This window comes from Ceratotherium simum, chromosome 2, assembly GCF_057802395.1.
Source record: "Ceratotherium simum simum isolate JZ-2026a chromosome 2, ASM5780239v1, whole genome shotgun sequence".
NCBI lineage: Eukaryota > Metazoa > Chordata > Mammalia > Perissodactyla > Rhinocerotidae > Ceratotherium > Ceratotherium simum.
Genome location: NC_141901.1, coordinates 6,647,075 through 6,660,668, shown reverse-complemented (window position 1 = coordinate 6,660,668; position 13,594 = coordinate 6,647,075). Strand labels below are relative to the sequence as shown.

Below are 13,594 nucleotides of genomic sequence, written 5' to 3'. Positions count from 1 at the left end.
TGGCCCGGGTTTGGATCCCGGGCGTGCACCGACTTGTCTGGCCATGTTGAGGCCGCATCCCACATACAGCAAGTAGAAGGATGTGCGACTATGACATATAGCTATCTCCTGGGTCTTTGGGGAGAAAAAGGGGGGGAAAAAAAGGAGGAGGATTGGCAATAGATGTTAGCTCGGGGCTGTTCTTCCTCAGCAAAAAAAGAGGAGAATTGGCATGGATGTTAGCTCAGGGCTGATCTTCCTCACAAAAAAAAAAAAAAATGCTGATTCAATATGCCAATCATTTAACTCTCATCTATTTTACTTTTCTAGTTGCTCTTTATTTGCTTCTGAATCTTGCTGAGGATACACGTACAGAACTGAAGATGAGGAACAAGAACATAGTTCACATGCTGGTGAAGGCTCTTGATCGAGACAATTTTGAGCTGCTTATTCTAGTTGTATCATTCTTGAAGAAACTCAGCATTTTTATGGAGAATAAAAATGATATGGTAACTTACAGTGAAACATTCCATGTTCACCATTTTCAAGTTAGAATATTTTGATAAAAGTAAACACATTATCCTCCTATTAAGATAATTCTGAATGAAGATTTTACTATAGCAATAACTCACTTAAATGGCTTCATTAGAAAATATATTCCATATTAGTTAATATTGCAGATAATTGAAGCTTTCTGGATAAAATTTTTTTTCTAGTATATTGTATAGAATGAATCTTTCCATATTAAACATAATATATAGAAAGTAATTTAAATTAAGATTCTACTTCAGAGTGAACTGGCCTTATTATTTTCCCCTAAAGTATTTTTTCTCCTGCATTTCTGACACTAGTGTTTGGAATACAGTTTATCCCAGTCTTTTTTTTCTCATCTACCATTCCAATTGGTAGCCAGTTGTTGATTCTGCTTCTTAAGTATCTCTTGAAGCTATCTCTTCTTTCTATTCTCAGTGCCATTATATTAGTTCATGCCCTCTTTATTTATAGCCTCTTATCACTTATTTGAATTGTTACAGTAGGCTCCTATTTGCCATCTTATGTTGTGATGGTGCAATGGTCTTTGAGAAATACAAGTTGATCGTGTATTATTTCCTCTTCTGAATAATATTCATAATATATATATTATGATATATGAAATATATATGAAACATATAATGATATATGATATATATGAAATATATAAAGATAGAATAAAAATTATCTTCTTTTTCCCACAGTCATTAAAAAGTCTTTGTTAGCATAATGTTATAATGAATAGATCATACATTAACCATACCTTGTTTTCACCTATTAAGTTGTTTGTAATTTTAGCTGATTATTTTGTTAGGATAGATCCCTAGAAATGGAATTACTGGATCATTGGCCTTAACTCCATGGACGACCATTTTAGAACTATATGCTAATACAAATCATTATATGAGGGCCGGCCCTGTGGCTTAGCAGTTAAGTGTGCGTGCTCTGCTGCTGGCGGCCCGGGTTCGGATCCCAGGTGCACACCTACGCACCGCTTCTCCAGCCATGCTGAGGCCGCGTCCCACATACAGCAACTACAAGGATGTACAGCTATGACATACAACTATCTACTGGGGCTTTGGGGGGAAAAAAAAACAGGAGGAGGATTGGCAGTAGATATTAGCTCAGAGCCAGTCTTCCTCAGCAAAAAAAAAAAAAAAAAAGAGGAGGATTAGCATGGATGTTAGCTCAGGGCTGATCTTCCTCACAAAAAAAAATCATTAGATGATTATGTATTATTGGTATAAGTGGATTCTCTTTCAGGTAGTCTAAATATATAGTATGTCTGCCTACTCTTTTTTCTTCTTTTAAAATCAAATGAACTAGGAAGTAGCTTATGCTTATTAAGTGACATGGCATGCTCTTTGAAAACCTAAGATTGATTTATCAGATTTAATAAGTGCCTTGAATTCTGATACTTGAAATATATTAAATTTCATTTTACCCACAGATATTTAGTATCATTTTCATCATTGGCTTTTAATTATTGGTGATCACCTTATGCCTGATATTGTTTTAAGATTGAATTTACTTAGAAAGATTAATCATAAACATGTTTTTGTTTTCATTGATCTTATATTTAAGAATATGATGACATGGTGATATATATGCTCCTGAGTAGTTCGAGTGTGGCTAAATAGTTGCTTCCCCTTACTATAAGTTGAAGTATATTCTTTCATTTATGTGTTAGATTAAATTCACCTTTAGTAGGTTCACAGAATTCAAATTGATTTGCCATCAGCATGTGTCTACTATGTGTTGATTAGATTTGTATTTAGGTAATAACTCTTATGTGTCATCTATCAAAAATGATCTCAAGAATATTATTAAAAGTTATTTTCTGCTAAGATCAGAGTTTTGGAAGATACAATATAAATTGCCTCATCCAACCTCATTTTTTATTGAAGAGGAAAAACTGAGGTTCAGAGGAGGTAATTCATCCAAGGTCATAAGAGTGATTTGATTAGCCAGATTTTTTACTGTAGATGGTATGCATTTCATCTTTTATTGTGAAAGAAATGATTTTATTTAAGGGCATTGGATAGAATCAGAATTTTTATTTGTTTATTTTGAAGCTTTTTTGTTTGTTTGTTGCGATAACATTGGTTTATAACATTGTGTAAATTTCAGGTGTACATTATTATACTTCTATTTCTGCATGGATTACATCATGTTCTCATGTTCACCACCCAAATACTAATTACAATCCATCACCACACACATGTGCCTAATTATCCCTTTCACCCTCCTCCTTGCCCCCTTCCCGCTGGTAACCACCAATCCAATCTCTGTCTCTATGTGTTTGTGTGTTGTTGCTATTGTCTACTACTTAATGAGTGAGATCATACGGTATTTGACCTTCTCCCTCTGACTTATTTCACTTTGCATAATACCCTCAGTGTCCATCCATGTTGTCACAAATGGCTGGATTTCATCATTTCTTATGGCTGAGTAGTATACCATTGTGTATATATACCACGTCTTCTCTATCCACTCGTCCCTTGATGAGCACTTAGGCTGCTTCCAAGTCTTGGCTATTGTGAACAATGCTGCAATGAAGATGGGTGCATGTATCTTTACGCATTGGTGTTTTCACGTTCTTTGGATAAATACCCAGCAGAGGAATAGCTGGATCATATGGTAGTTCTATACTTAATTTTTTGAGGAACCTCCATACTGTTTTCCATAGTGGCTGTACGAGTTTGCACTCCCACCAGCAGTGTATGAGAGTTCCCTTCTCTCCACATCCTCTCCAACACTTGTTGTTTCTTGTCTTGTTAATTATAGGCATTCTGATGGGCATGAGGTGATATCTCATTGTAGTTTTGATTTGCATTTCCCTGATAATTAATGATGTTGAACATCTTTTCATGTGTCTGTTGGCCATCTGTATATCTTCTTTGGAGAAATGTCTGTTCAGCTCTTTTGCCCATTTTTTAATTGGGTTGTTAGTTTTTTTGTTGTTGAGATGCATCAGTTCTTTATATATTTTGGAGATTAACCACTTATCAGATGTATGGTTTGCAAATATCTTCTCCCAATTGTTAGGTTGTCTTTTCGTTTTGTTGATGGTTTCCTTTGCTGTGCAGAAGCCTTTTAGTTTGATGTAGTCCCATTTGTTTATTTTTTCTCTTGTTTCTCTTGCCTGGTCAGACATGGTGCTTGAAAATAGGTTGCTAAGACCAATGTCAAAGAGCGTACTGCCTATGTTTTCTTCTAGAGGTTTCATGGTGTCAGGTCTTACATTCAAGTCTTTAATCCATTTGGAGTTAGTTTTTGTGTATGGTGAAAGGTAATGGTCTACTTTCATTTTTTTGCATGTGGCTGTCAGTTTTCCCAACACCATTTGTTGAAGAGACTTTCCTCTCTCCATTGTATGTTCTTGGCTCCTCTGTCGATGATTAGCTGTCCATAGATGTGTGGGTTTATTTCTGGGCTTTCGGTTCTATTCCATTGATCTGTGTGTCTGTTTTTGTGCCAGTATCACGCTGTTTTGGTTACTGTAGCTTTGTAGTATATTTTGAAATCAAGGAGTGTGATACCTCCAACTTTGTTCTTTTTTCTCAGGATTCCTTTAGCTGTTTGGGGTCTTTTGTTGTTCCATATAAATTTTAGGATTCTTTGTTCTATTTCTGTGAAAAATGTCGTTGGAACTTTGATAGGGATTGCATTGAATCTATAGATTGCTGTAGGAAGTATGGACATCTTAACTATGTTAATTCTTCCAATCCAAGAACACAGAATATCTTTTCATTTCTTTGTATCTTCTTCAATTTCTTTCAACAATGTTTTATAGTTTTCAGTGTACAGATCTTTCACCTCTTTGGTTAAGTTTATTCCTAGGTATTTTAGTCTTCTTGTTGCAATTGTAAATGGGATTGTATTCTTAATTTCTCTTTCTGCTACTTCATTGTTAGTGTACAGAAATGCAACTGATTTTTGTATGTTGATTTTGTATCCTGCAACTTTACTGTATTCGTTTATCGCTTCTAAAAGTTTTTTGGTGGATTCTTTAGGGTTTTCTGTATATGAAATCCTGTCATCTGCACATAGTGACAGTTTCACTTCTTCCTTTCCAGTTGGGATCCCTTTTATTTCTTTTGCTTGCGTGATTGCTCTGCCTAGGACTTCCAAAACTATGTTAAATAGGAGTGGTGAGAGTGGGCATCCTTGTCTGGTTCCTGTTCTTAGAGGGATAGCTTTCACTTTTTCACCATTGAGGATGATATTAGCTGTGGGTTTGTCATATATGGCCTTTATTATGTTGAAGTGCTTTCCTTCTTTACCCATTTTATTCAGAGTTTTTATCATAAATGGATGCTGTATCTTGTCAAATCCTTTCTCTGCATCTATTGAGATGATCATGCGATTTTTATTCTTCATTTTATTAATGTGGTGTATCACGATTGATTTGCCAATGTTGAAACATCCCTGCATCCCTGGAGTAAATCTCACCTGATCATGGTGTATAATCTTTTTAATATATTATTGTATGCGATTTGCTAGTATTTTGTTGAGGTTTTTTGCATCGACGTTCATCAGTGATATTGGCCTATAATTTTCTTTTATGTATTGTCCTTGTCTGGTTTTGGTATCTGGGTAATGTTGGCTTGGTAGAATGAGTTAGGGAGATTCCCCCCCTCCTCAATTTTTTGGAAGAGTTTGAAAAGGATAGGTATTAAATCTTCTTTGAATGTTTGGTAGAATTCACCAGGAAATCTGTCTGGTCCTGGACTTATATTTTTGGGGAGGTTTTTGATTACTGTTTCGATCTCCTTACTGGTGGTTGATCTATTCAAATTCTCTATTTCTTCTTGATCCAGTTGTGGAAGCTTGTATGATACTAAGAATTTATCCATTTCTTCCAGATTGTCCAATTGGTTGGCAAATAGCTTTTCATAGTATTCTTTTATAATCTTTTGTATTTCTGAGGTGTCCGTTGTAATTTCTCCTCTTTCATTTCTGATTTTACTTATTTGAGCCGTCTCTCTTTTTTCCTTGATGATTCTAGGTAAAGGTTTGTGAATTTTGTTTATCTTTTCAAAGAACCAGCTATTGGTTTTATTAATTTTTTCTATTTTTTTTTAGTCTCTATTTCATTTATTTCTGCTCTGATTTTTATTATTTCCCTTCTTCTACTGATTTTGGGCTTTGCTTGTTCTTCTTTTTCCAGTTCCTTTAGGTGCATTGTTAGATTGTTTATTTGAGATTTTTCTTGTTTGTTGAGATAGGCCTGTATTGCTATAAACTTCCCTCTTAGAACTGCTTTTGCCGTATCCCATAAATTCTGGCATGTCGTATTTTCACTTTCATTTGTCTCCAAGTATTTTTTGATTTCTCCTTTGATTTCTTTGTTGACCCAGTTGTTGCTCAGTAGCATTTTGTTTAATCTCCACATATTTTTGGCTTTTCTGATTTTCTTCCTATAGTTGATTTCTAGTTTCATACCGTTGTGGTCAGAAAAGATACTTGGTATTATTTCAGTCTTCTTCAATTTATGGAGACTTGTTTTGTGGCCTAATATGTGATCAGTCCTGGAGAATGTTCCATATGCATTTGAAAAGAATGTGTATTCTTTGGTTTTTGGATGGAATGTTCTGTATATATCTACTAGGTCCCTCTGTTCTAGTGTGTCATTTAAGTCCAGTGTTTCCTTATTGATCTTCTGTTTGGATGATCTATCCATTGGTGTAAGTGGAGTGTTAAAGTCCCCTACTGTTACTGTCTATTTCTCTTTTTATGTCTGTTAATAATTGCTTTATATATTTAGGTGCTCCTGTGTTGAGTGCATAGATATTTACAAGTGTTATATCCCCTTGTTGGATTGTTCCCTTGATCATCATGTAGTGCCCTTCTTTGTCTCTTTTTACAGTTTTTGTTTTAAAGTCTATTTTGTCTGATATGAGTATTGCTACCCCGGATTTCTTCTCATTACCATTAGCATGGAGTATCTTTTTCCATTGTTTTACTTTCACTTTGTGAGCGTCTTTAGGTCTGAAGTGTGTTTCTTGTATGCAGCACATATATGGGTCTTGTTTTTTTATCCAGTCAGCCACCCTATGCCTTTTAATTGGAGCATTTTGTCCATTGACGTTTACAGTAGCTGTTGATAAGTATGTACTTACTGCCATTTTTTAACTTTTTTTTTCTCGGTGTTTTAGTAGTTCTTCTCTGTTCCTTTCTTCTTCTTTTGCTGTCTTCTCCTGTGGTTTGATGGCTTTCTTTAGTATTATATTTGGGTTCCTTTCTCTTAGTTATTTGTGTATTTATTATAGGTTTCTGGTTTGTGATTACCACGGGGTTCATATATAGTAACCTATGTGTACAAGAGTCTATGTTAAGTTGATAGTCTCTTTAGTTTGACTTCTGTCTGAAAGCTCTATTCTTTAACTCCCCTCCTTCCACATTTTATGTTTTTGATATTATATCTAACCTCTTTTTTTGTGCATTTGTATCCATTACCCTCTTATCATGGAAATAGATAATTTTTCCTATTTGTGGTCTTTTCTTTTCCCCTTAAATAAGTCCCTTTAGCATTTCTTGTAGTACTGCTTTCTTGGTGACAAACTCCTTTAATTTTTCCTTGTCTGGGAAGCTTTATCTCTCCTTCCATTTTGAATGAGAACCTCACTGGGTAGAATATTCTTTGCTGTAGGTTTTTTCCTTTTAGCACTTTAAATGTATCGTACCACTCTCTTCTAGCCTGTAAGGTTTCTGCTGAGAAGTCAGCTGATAGCCTTATGGGGTTTCCTTTGTATGTAACTTGTCTTTCTCCTGTGGCTTTTAGGATTCTCTCTTTATCTTTAATTCTGGACATTTTAATTGTGATGTGTTTTGGTGTGGGCCTCTTTGGGTTTATCTTGTTTGGTGCTCTCTGTGCTTCCTGTACCTGGATGTCTGTTTCCTTCCTTAGGTTAGGGAAGTTTTCAGCTATTATTTCTTCAAATAGATTCTCTGCCCCTTTGTCTCACTCTTCTCCTTCTGGGACACCTATAATATGGATGTTAGTGTGCTTGATGTTGTCCCAGAGGTCCCTTAGACTGTCCTCACTCTTTTTAATTCTTTTTTCTTTTATCTGTTCAGCTTGGGTGATTTATTCTAGTCTTTCCTCCAGCTCACAGATCCGTTATTCTGTTTCCTCTACTCTGCTTTTGAGTCCCTCTAGTGAATTTTTCATTTGCAGTATTGTATTCTTCATTTCTGATTGACTCTTTTTTATATCTTCCTTTCTTTGTTGATGTTCTCACTGAGTTCATCCATTCTTCTCCCAAGATCAGCGAGCATCCTTAACACTCTTTGTTTGAACTCTCTTTCAGGTAGGTTTCTCATTTCTGTTTCACTTGGTTCCTTTTCTGGGGTTTTGTCCTGTTCCCTTACGTGGAACGTATTCCTTTGCCTCCTCATTTTGCCTCTTTCCCTGTGCTTGTGTCTATGTATTAGGTAGGTCAGCTACGTCTCCTGCTCTCAGAGAGGTGACCTTATGTAAGTGATGCCTTATGAGGCCCAGCAGTGTGCTTCCCTCTGTTCCAAATGTTCCAGGAGTGACACCTGTGTGGGCTACATGTGTTTTTCTGTTGTGGCGGGGTTGCTCTTCGTGTAGGTGCCCAGGGAGGCTGAGCTGTCCCCCTGGCCAGCTGGTTGTAATGCTCAGCTGCTTGTAGTTGTTGTGGGCCCTTCAGTCTCTTTATCAGGTGTGGGGAGCCCCAGCACAGTTTGGTGCAAGGTCTAATAGCACATTCCTGTTGCTGTATTTCTATTTAGTGAATAGGCCCCCAGCATGGCAGGTTGTTAGGCTCAGGGGCTTACAATTGCTATAAGCCTCGAGGCTTTAGGTCTCTTGTCAACTCTCTCAGGATTGCAGCTGGGTGGAGCTGGCCCCAGGCAGGGGAGCACCCAATTGTTTCAGGCTTTGGAAGGTGGAGCCAACCCCCTATGTGGCTCTTTGAGAAGCACAAGTCTTCTGCAGCTGACAAGCCCCACCGCCCACAGGTCCACACACACAGTCACCACAGTCCTGCCCTGTGCACATGCCCTGATCTCCTGAAGTGGACCCAGTCTCTCCAAGGTGGGAGCCCCACACATTCCACCACCACCCCATACTCTCCAACCACTCCTTGCACACACCCTGCCCCACAGAGGTGGACCCAGTCGCCAGGCTGCGGAGAATTCAGGCAGCTCCCTTAGCAGTCCCACAAGTTGCCCGAGGGCTTGTTGTTGGGTGGGCCCAGTCCCTAGGGTGGGCTGCCTGATCTGCTTGAGCCGGATTAAATTGGTGCTCTCGTCCGTGGGGCAGACCCTGGACTAGCAGGCCACAGGGTGAACTCCAATGGCGTCTGCCAGCGCCTGTGTCAGCACGCCCATACCAGGTCACAAGAATGGTTGCCACCAATGTCCCAATCCCTGGGACACTGAGGTCTCACCTCTCACCGAGATGCACTCAGAGCCTATCAGGTGAGTCTCTTTTCACCAAAGGGCTGTGCACCTTTCTTTCTGGTGATTTTGGGTAGCTTTCTGAAACGGGTGAGTTTGTGTGTAGGCCCTTTAAGAGCCCGTTTTAATTTCTTTGTGAACCAGCTGTTCTGGGGGTACTCCCCAATGTTTTAGTAGCAAGCAAAGTCAGACATTATGCCACTCGTCTCAGTTGTGCTGGGTCCAAAAAATGCCTGTAGCGGGAGTGCTCCCTGGCTCAGGGCCCCACTCCTCCAGGGAAGGCTGTGTACCTTTGGGCTGATCCTGGGTGGCTGTGAAGCACTGTGGCTTGTGAAGGTGGTGTTTTTGCTCTCCAGAAGGGAATTTCTGCCTCTTCCACCTCAATTAGGATTGTCATTTGTTGCAGGAGTTCCTCTTATCCAGTTTTCAATTCTCTCTCAGGGGTAATTTTTCTAAGAGTAGTTGTAAATTGGCTGTGTCCGCAGGAAGAGGTGAATTCAGAGTCTGCCTACGCCGCCATCTTGACTTCTCCCCCTTGAAGCTTTTTTTTTTTTTGAGGATGATTAACCCTGTGCTAGTGTCTTTTAGCAATCCTCCTCTTTTTTGATGAGGAAGATTGGCCCTGGGCTAACATCTGTGCCCATCTTCCTCTACTTTATATGGGACATCCCCACAGCATGTCTTGATAAGCAGTGTGTAGGTCCGTACCTGGGATCTGAACCTATAAACCCCAGGCTGCTGAAGTGGAGCGCGTGAACCTAACCACTGTGCCACCAGGCTAGCCCCTAGAATCAGAATTTTTAGATCTTGACTGGCCCTTACATTTATGTCTGGATGTAGTGAATTATCTCCTAAGTTTGAAGATGAAATAGCAGAGGATCAGAGAGATTAGGTAATTTGCTCAAGGAAATATCTCCAGGTATTTGGCTTCCTACTCTTTCTCTCTGCCTCCAGGGCAAAATTTTTTTTAATCTATGCTTAAAAAAAAATTTTTAGCAAGGTTAAGTATAAGTAATTTTTTAAATGGTGTCCAGAAACACTGAAAAAGAATTACTTAAAGGCTGAAATAAATTTGCTGATAGATTGTTGATAAACTGGCACTTTATATAGAATGTTTAATACAAGTATTAATTAACTATAAATTCCATTTTATAGACATAGAATTGAGAGGGCGTTGCATGTTGAGACGATTACTAAATTTAGCTTTTGGGGTTGGACCTTCATCAACCAGAAAGACATGATTAGAAGGCTGTGTCTTGTGTTCAACCATCCAATTGGACCACATAGCACATATTTTACATTCCATTCTCTGCAATGGAAATACATATTAATAAAAAATCTCTCCAGGTTACTTTATTATTAAGTTTGCTATAACAACCAGTGTGTACTCTTGCTTTTTCAAAAGAAAAATCTTACTTATTATAATTAGTAACAGAAGAAGCCTGTGGCAATTTTATTTAAAATGGGTGGAGGGGAGGGATGGCTGATCTGTTTGTGAGGTTGTATTATATATTTAAATAAAGTGTTCATTTTACTGTTGAACATGTGAACTAATACTGACGTTTTTCTTTAGTTATATATTTTAAAGAAAATTTAGTTTGCTTTAAAAATTTTTCAATTGATTTAAATTGGGTTTTCCTATTTCTTATATTAATAAAATATAACAAAAAGGAAATAAGTCATATTAGAATATGATTTTAAGAACAACAACAAAGAGGATATATATTCTTTAGGTTGCTCATTTTCTTATTAAGTTTTGAGAGTTCTTTTTATATTTTGAATATGAGTCTTTTATCAATTATATGTTTTGCAAGTATTTTCTCCTTTTGTATGGCTGGTCTTTTTATTCTCCTATGAAGATAGAATGTTTTAATTGTTATGAAGTCTAGTATATTGAAAAAAAAATTTAATGGATTGTATTTTGGTGTTGTATCTAAGAAATCTTTGCCTAATTCAAGGTCACAAAATTTCTTCCCATGTTTTCTGTGAGAAGTTTTATAAGGTTTGTGTTGTTGTTTTTGCTGTTTTTGTTTTAGTCAATGATCCATCCATTTTTAGTTAATTTTTTTATGTGGTGCAAGGTATGGATCAGGATTCGTTTTGAATATGAATGTCCAATTGTTCCAGCACCAGTTGTTGAAAAGACTAAAATTCCTTTGCACCCTCTTGAAATTCCCTTTCTACCTTTGTTGAAAATCAGTTAGCTCTGTATGTGTGGTTCTGTTTTTGGACTCTCTCTCCTATTCCTTTGATCCATGTGTCTGTGCTTTTGCCAATACATCTTAGTCTTGATTACTGTAGCTTTATAGTAAGTCTTGAAATCACATAGTGTAAAGGCCTCAAATGTAGTTATTCTTTCTCAAAATTATTCTGGCTGTTTCAGATCCTTTACTTTCCATATACTTTTAGAATCAACTAGTCTCTTTCTTAAAACAAAAAAAATCCTGGAATCTTGATTGGAATTGCATTGAATCTATTCGCAGAATTCAATATGTTAACCATATTGGATTTTCCAATCATGGACATGGTATAGCTCTCCATTTATTTAGATCTTCTTGATTTCTTCCATCATTTTGTACTTTTTCTTTTTTCTTTTCAGTTTTTTTTTGAGGAGTATTAGCCCTGAGCTAACATCTGTTGCCAGTCCTCCTCTTTTCTTACTGAAGAAGATTGTCCCTGGGTTAGCATCCGTGCCCATCTTCCTCTACTTTGTATGGGACGCTGCCATAGCATGGCTTGATAAGCAGTGCGTAGGTCCGTGCCAGGGATCTGAACCTGCGAACCCCGGGGCTGCTGATGTGCAGCGTGGGAACTTAAACACTACGCCACTGGGCCAGCCCCCATTTTGTAGTTTTTAGCATACATATTTTGCACATATTTTGTTAGATTTATACTAAGTGTTTTACCATTATAAAGGGTAGTTTTTAGAAAAGAAATTATCAGTTTCCTGTTGTTGGTTATAGTTTATATAGAAAGGCAGATTTATGCATATTGACCTTGTGTCTTGTGACCTGGCTAAATTCATTTTTTAGTTGTAGTGGCTTTTGTAGATTCCTGGGGATTTTCTAAGTGGACGATTAAGTATCTGTAAATAAAAAGTTGTATTTCTTCCATTCTAATCTGTGTACTTTTGCTATTTATTTATTTATTTATTTATTTTGCCTTATTGTATTGGATAGGTCCTCTACTATGATGTTAAAAAGGAATGCTGTGAGTAGACACCTCTACCTTGTTACTGATCTTAAGAGGAAAGCTGTGTCTTTTACTATTAAGTGTAGTGTTATCTAGGTTTTTTGTAGATACTCTATAAGTTTAAGTAAGTTCTGTTCTGTTTCTAGTTTGCCAAGACTTTTTATCATGAATGGATGTTAGATTTTGTCAGATGCCTTTTCTTCATCAATTGAGATGATCACATGGTTTTTCTTCTTTAGATTGTTGATATAGTGAATTGCATTGATTGACTTTCCAATGTTGAGCCAGTCTTGCTTTCAGGGGATAAACACTACTTGATCATGATATATTGCCTTTTTATATATTGCTAGATTTGATTAGCTAATCTATGTTTATGAGGGATTACTAGTTTATAGTTTTCTTATAATGTCTCGGTCTAGTTTTGCTATTAAGATAACTGTGGCCTCATAGAATAAGTTAGGAAGCATTCTCTCTTCAATTTTTCTGGAAGGGTTTGTGTAGAATTGGTATTATTTCTACTTAAATGTTTAATAGAATTCACCAGTAAAAAAAAGTCACCTGGGCCTGGAGTTTTCTTTGAATTCTTTAATACCTATAAGACTATTCAGCTTATCTATTTCTTTTTGAGTGCTAGCTTTGTAGTTTGTATCTTTCAAGGAATTTATCCATTTCATCTGTGTTGTCAAATGTATGGCATAAAATTTTTTGTACTCTTCCCTTATGTCTTTAATATTTGAAGGTCTGAAGTTATTTTCCCTGTTTCATTATTGATATTGGTAATTTGTTTCTTCTGTTTTTTTATGGGTTATTGGTTTATCGATATTATTGATATTATCAAAGAACCAGCTTTTGGTTTTATGTTTGATTTTTGGAAGATATTTTCAGTGAATTCAGAATTCTAAGTTGACATACTTTATAAATATCACACCATTGTTTTCTGGCTTGCATAGATTTGATAAGAAGTCTGATGTAATTCTTATTTTTCCTCCTGTGTATATAATGAGTCTTTGATTTTCTGCCTACCTCCAAGATTTTATCTTTGGTTTTCAGCAGTTTGAATATTTGTCTAGATGTGTGTGTGTGTGTTGTATTCTACTTGGTGTTCTCTGAGCTTGTATCTGTGGTTTAATGTCTTTCATTGCTTTTGGAAAATCCTCAGCCATTATCTCTTCAAGTATTTCTTCTGTCCCATTCTGTCTCTCTTCTCCTACTGGCTTTATACGTGTTAGTCCATTTGATATAGTGTCATGGCTCCCAGATGCTATGTTACTGTGTTTTGTTCTTTTCATTTTTCTTTCTTTCTTTCTTTTTGGTTCAGTTTGGAAAATTTCTATTGACCTGCCTCTAGGTTTACTTATTATTAGCTTATATCAATTTTACTAATGAGCCCATTGAAGGTTTTCTTTATCTCTGTATTATGTGTGTGTTTTTAGCATTTCCATTTAATTCCTTTATTATCTCT

At 36.8% G+C, this 13,594-nt stretch overlaps 1 protein-coding gene across 2 annotated transcripts in view; it reads left to right on the top strand.

Annotated features, from left to right (window-relative positions):
* KIFAP3 (kinesin associated protein 3) overlaps positions 1-13,594 on the top strand; it is a 165,755-nt gene that overhangs the window by 48,807 nt on the left and 103,354 nt on the right. For both annotated transcript variants that reach the window (XM_004425053.2, XM_087437843.1), the window contains exon 9: positions 310-488. In XM_004425053.2, the coding sequence (XP_004425110.1) occupies positions 310-488 (179 nt within the window). The remainder of the gene's footprint in view (positions 1-309; positions 489-13,594) is intronic.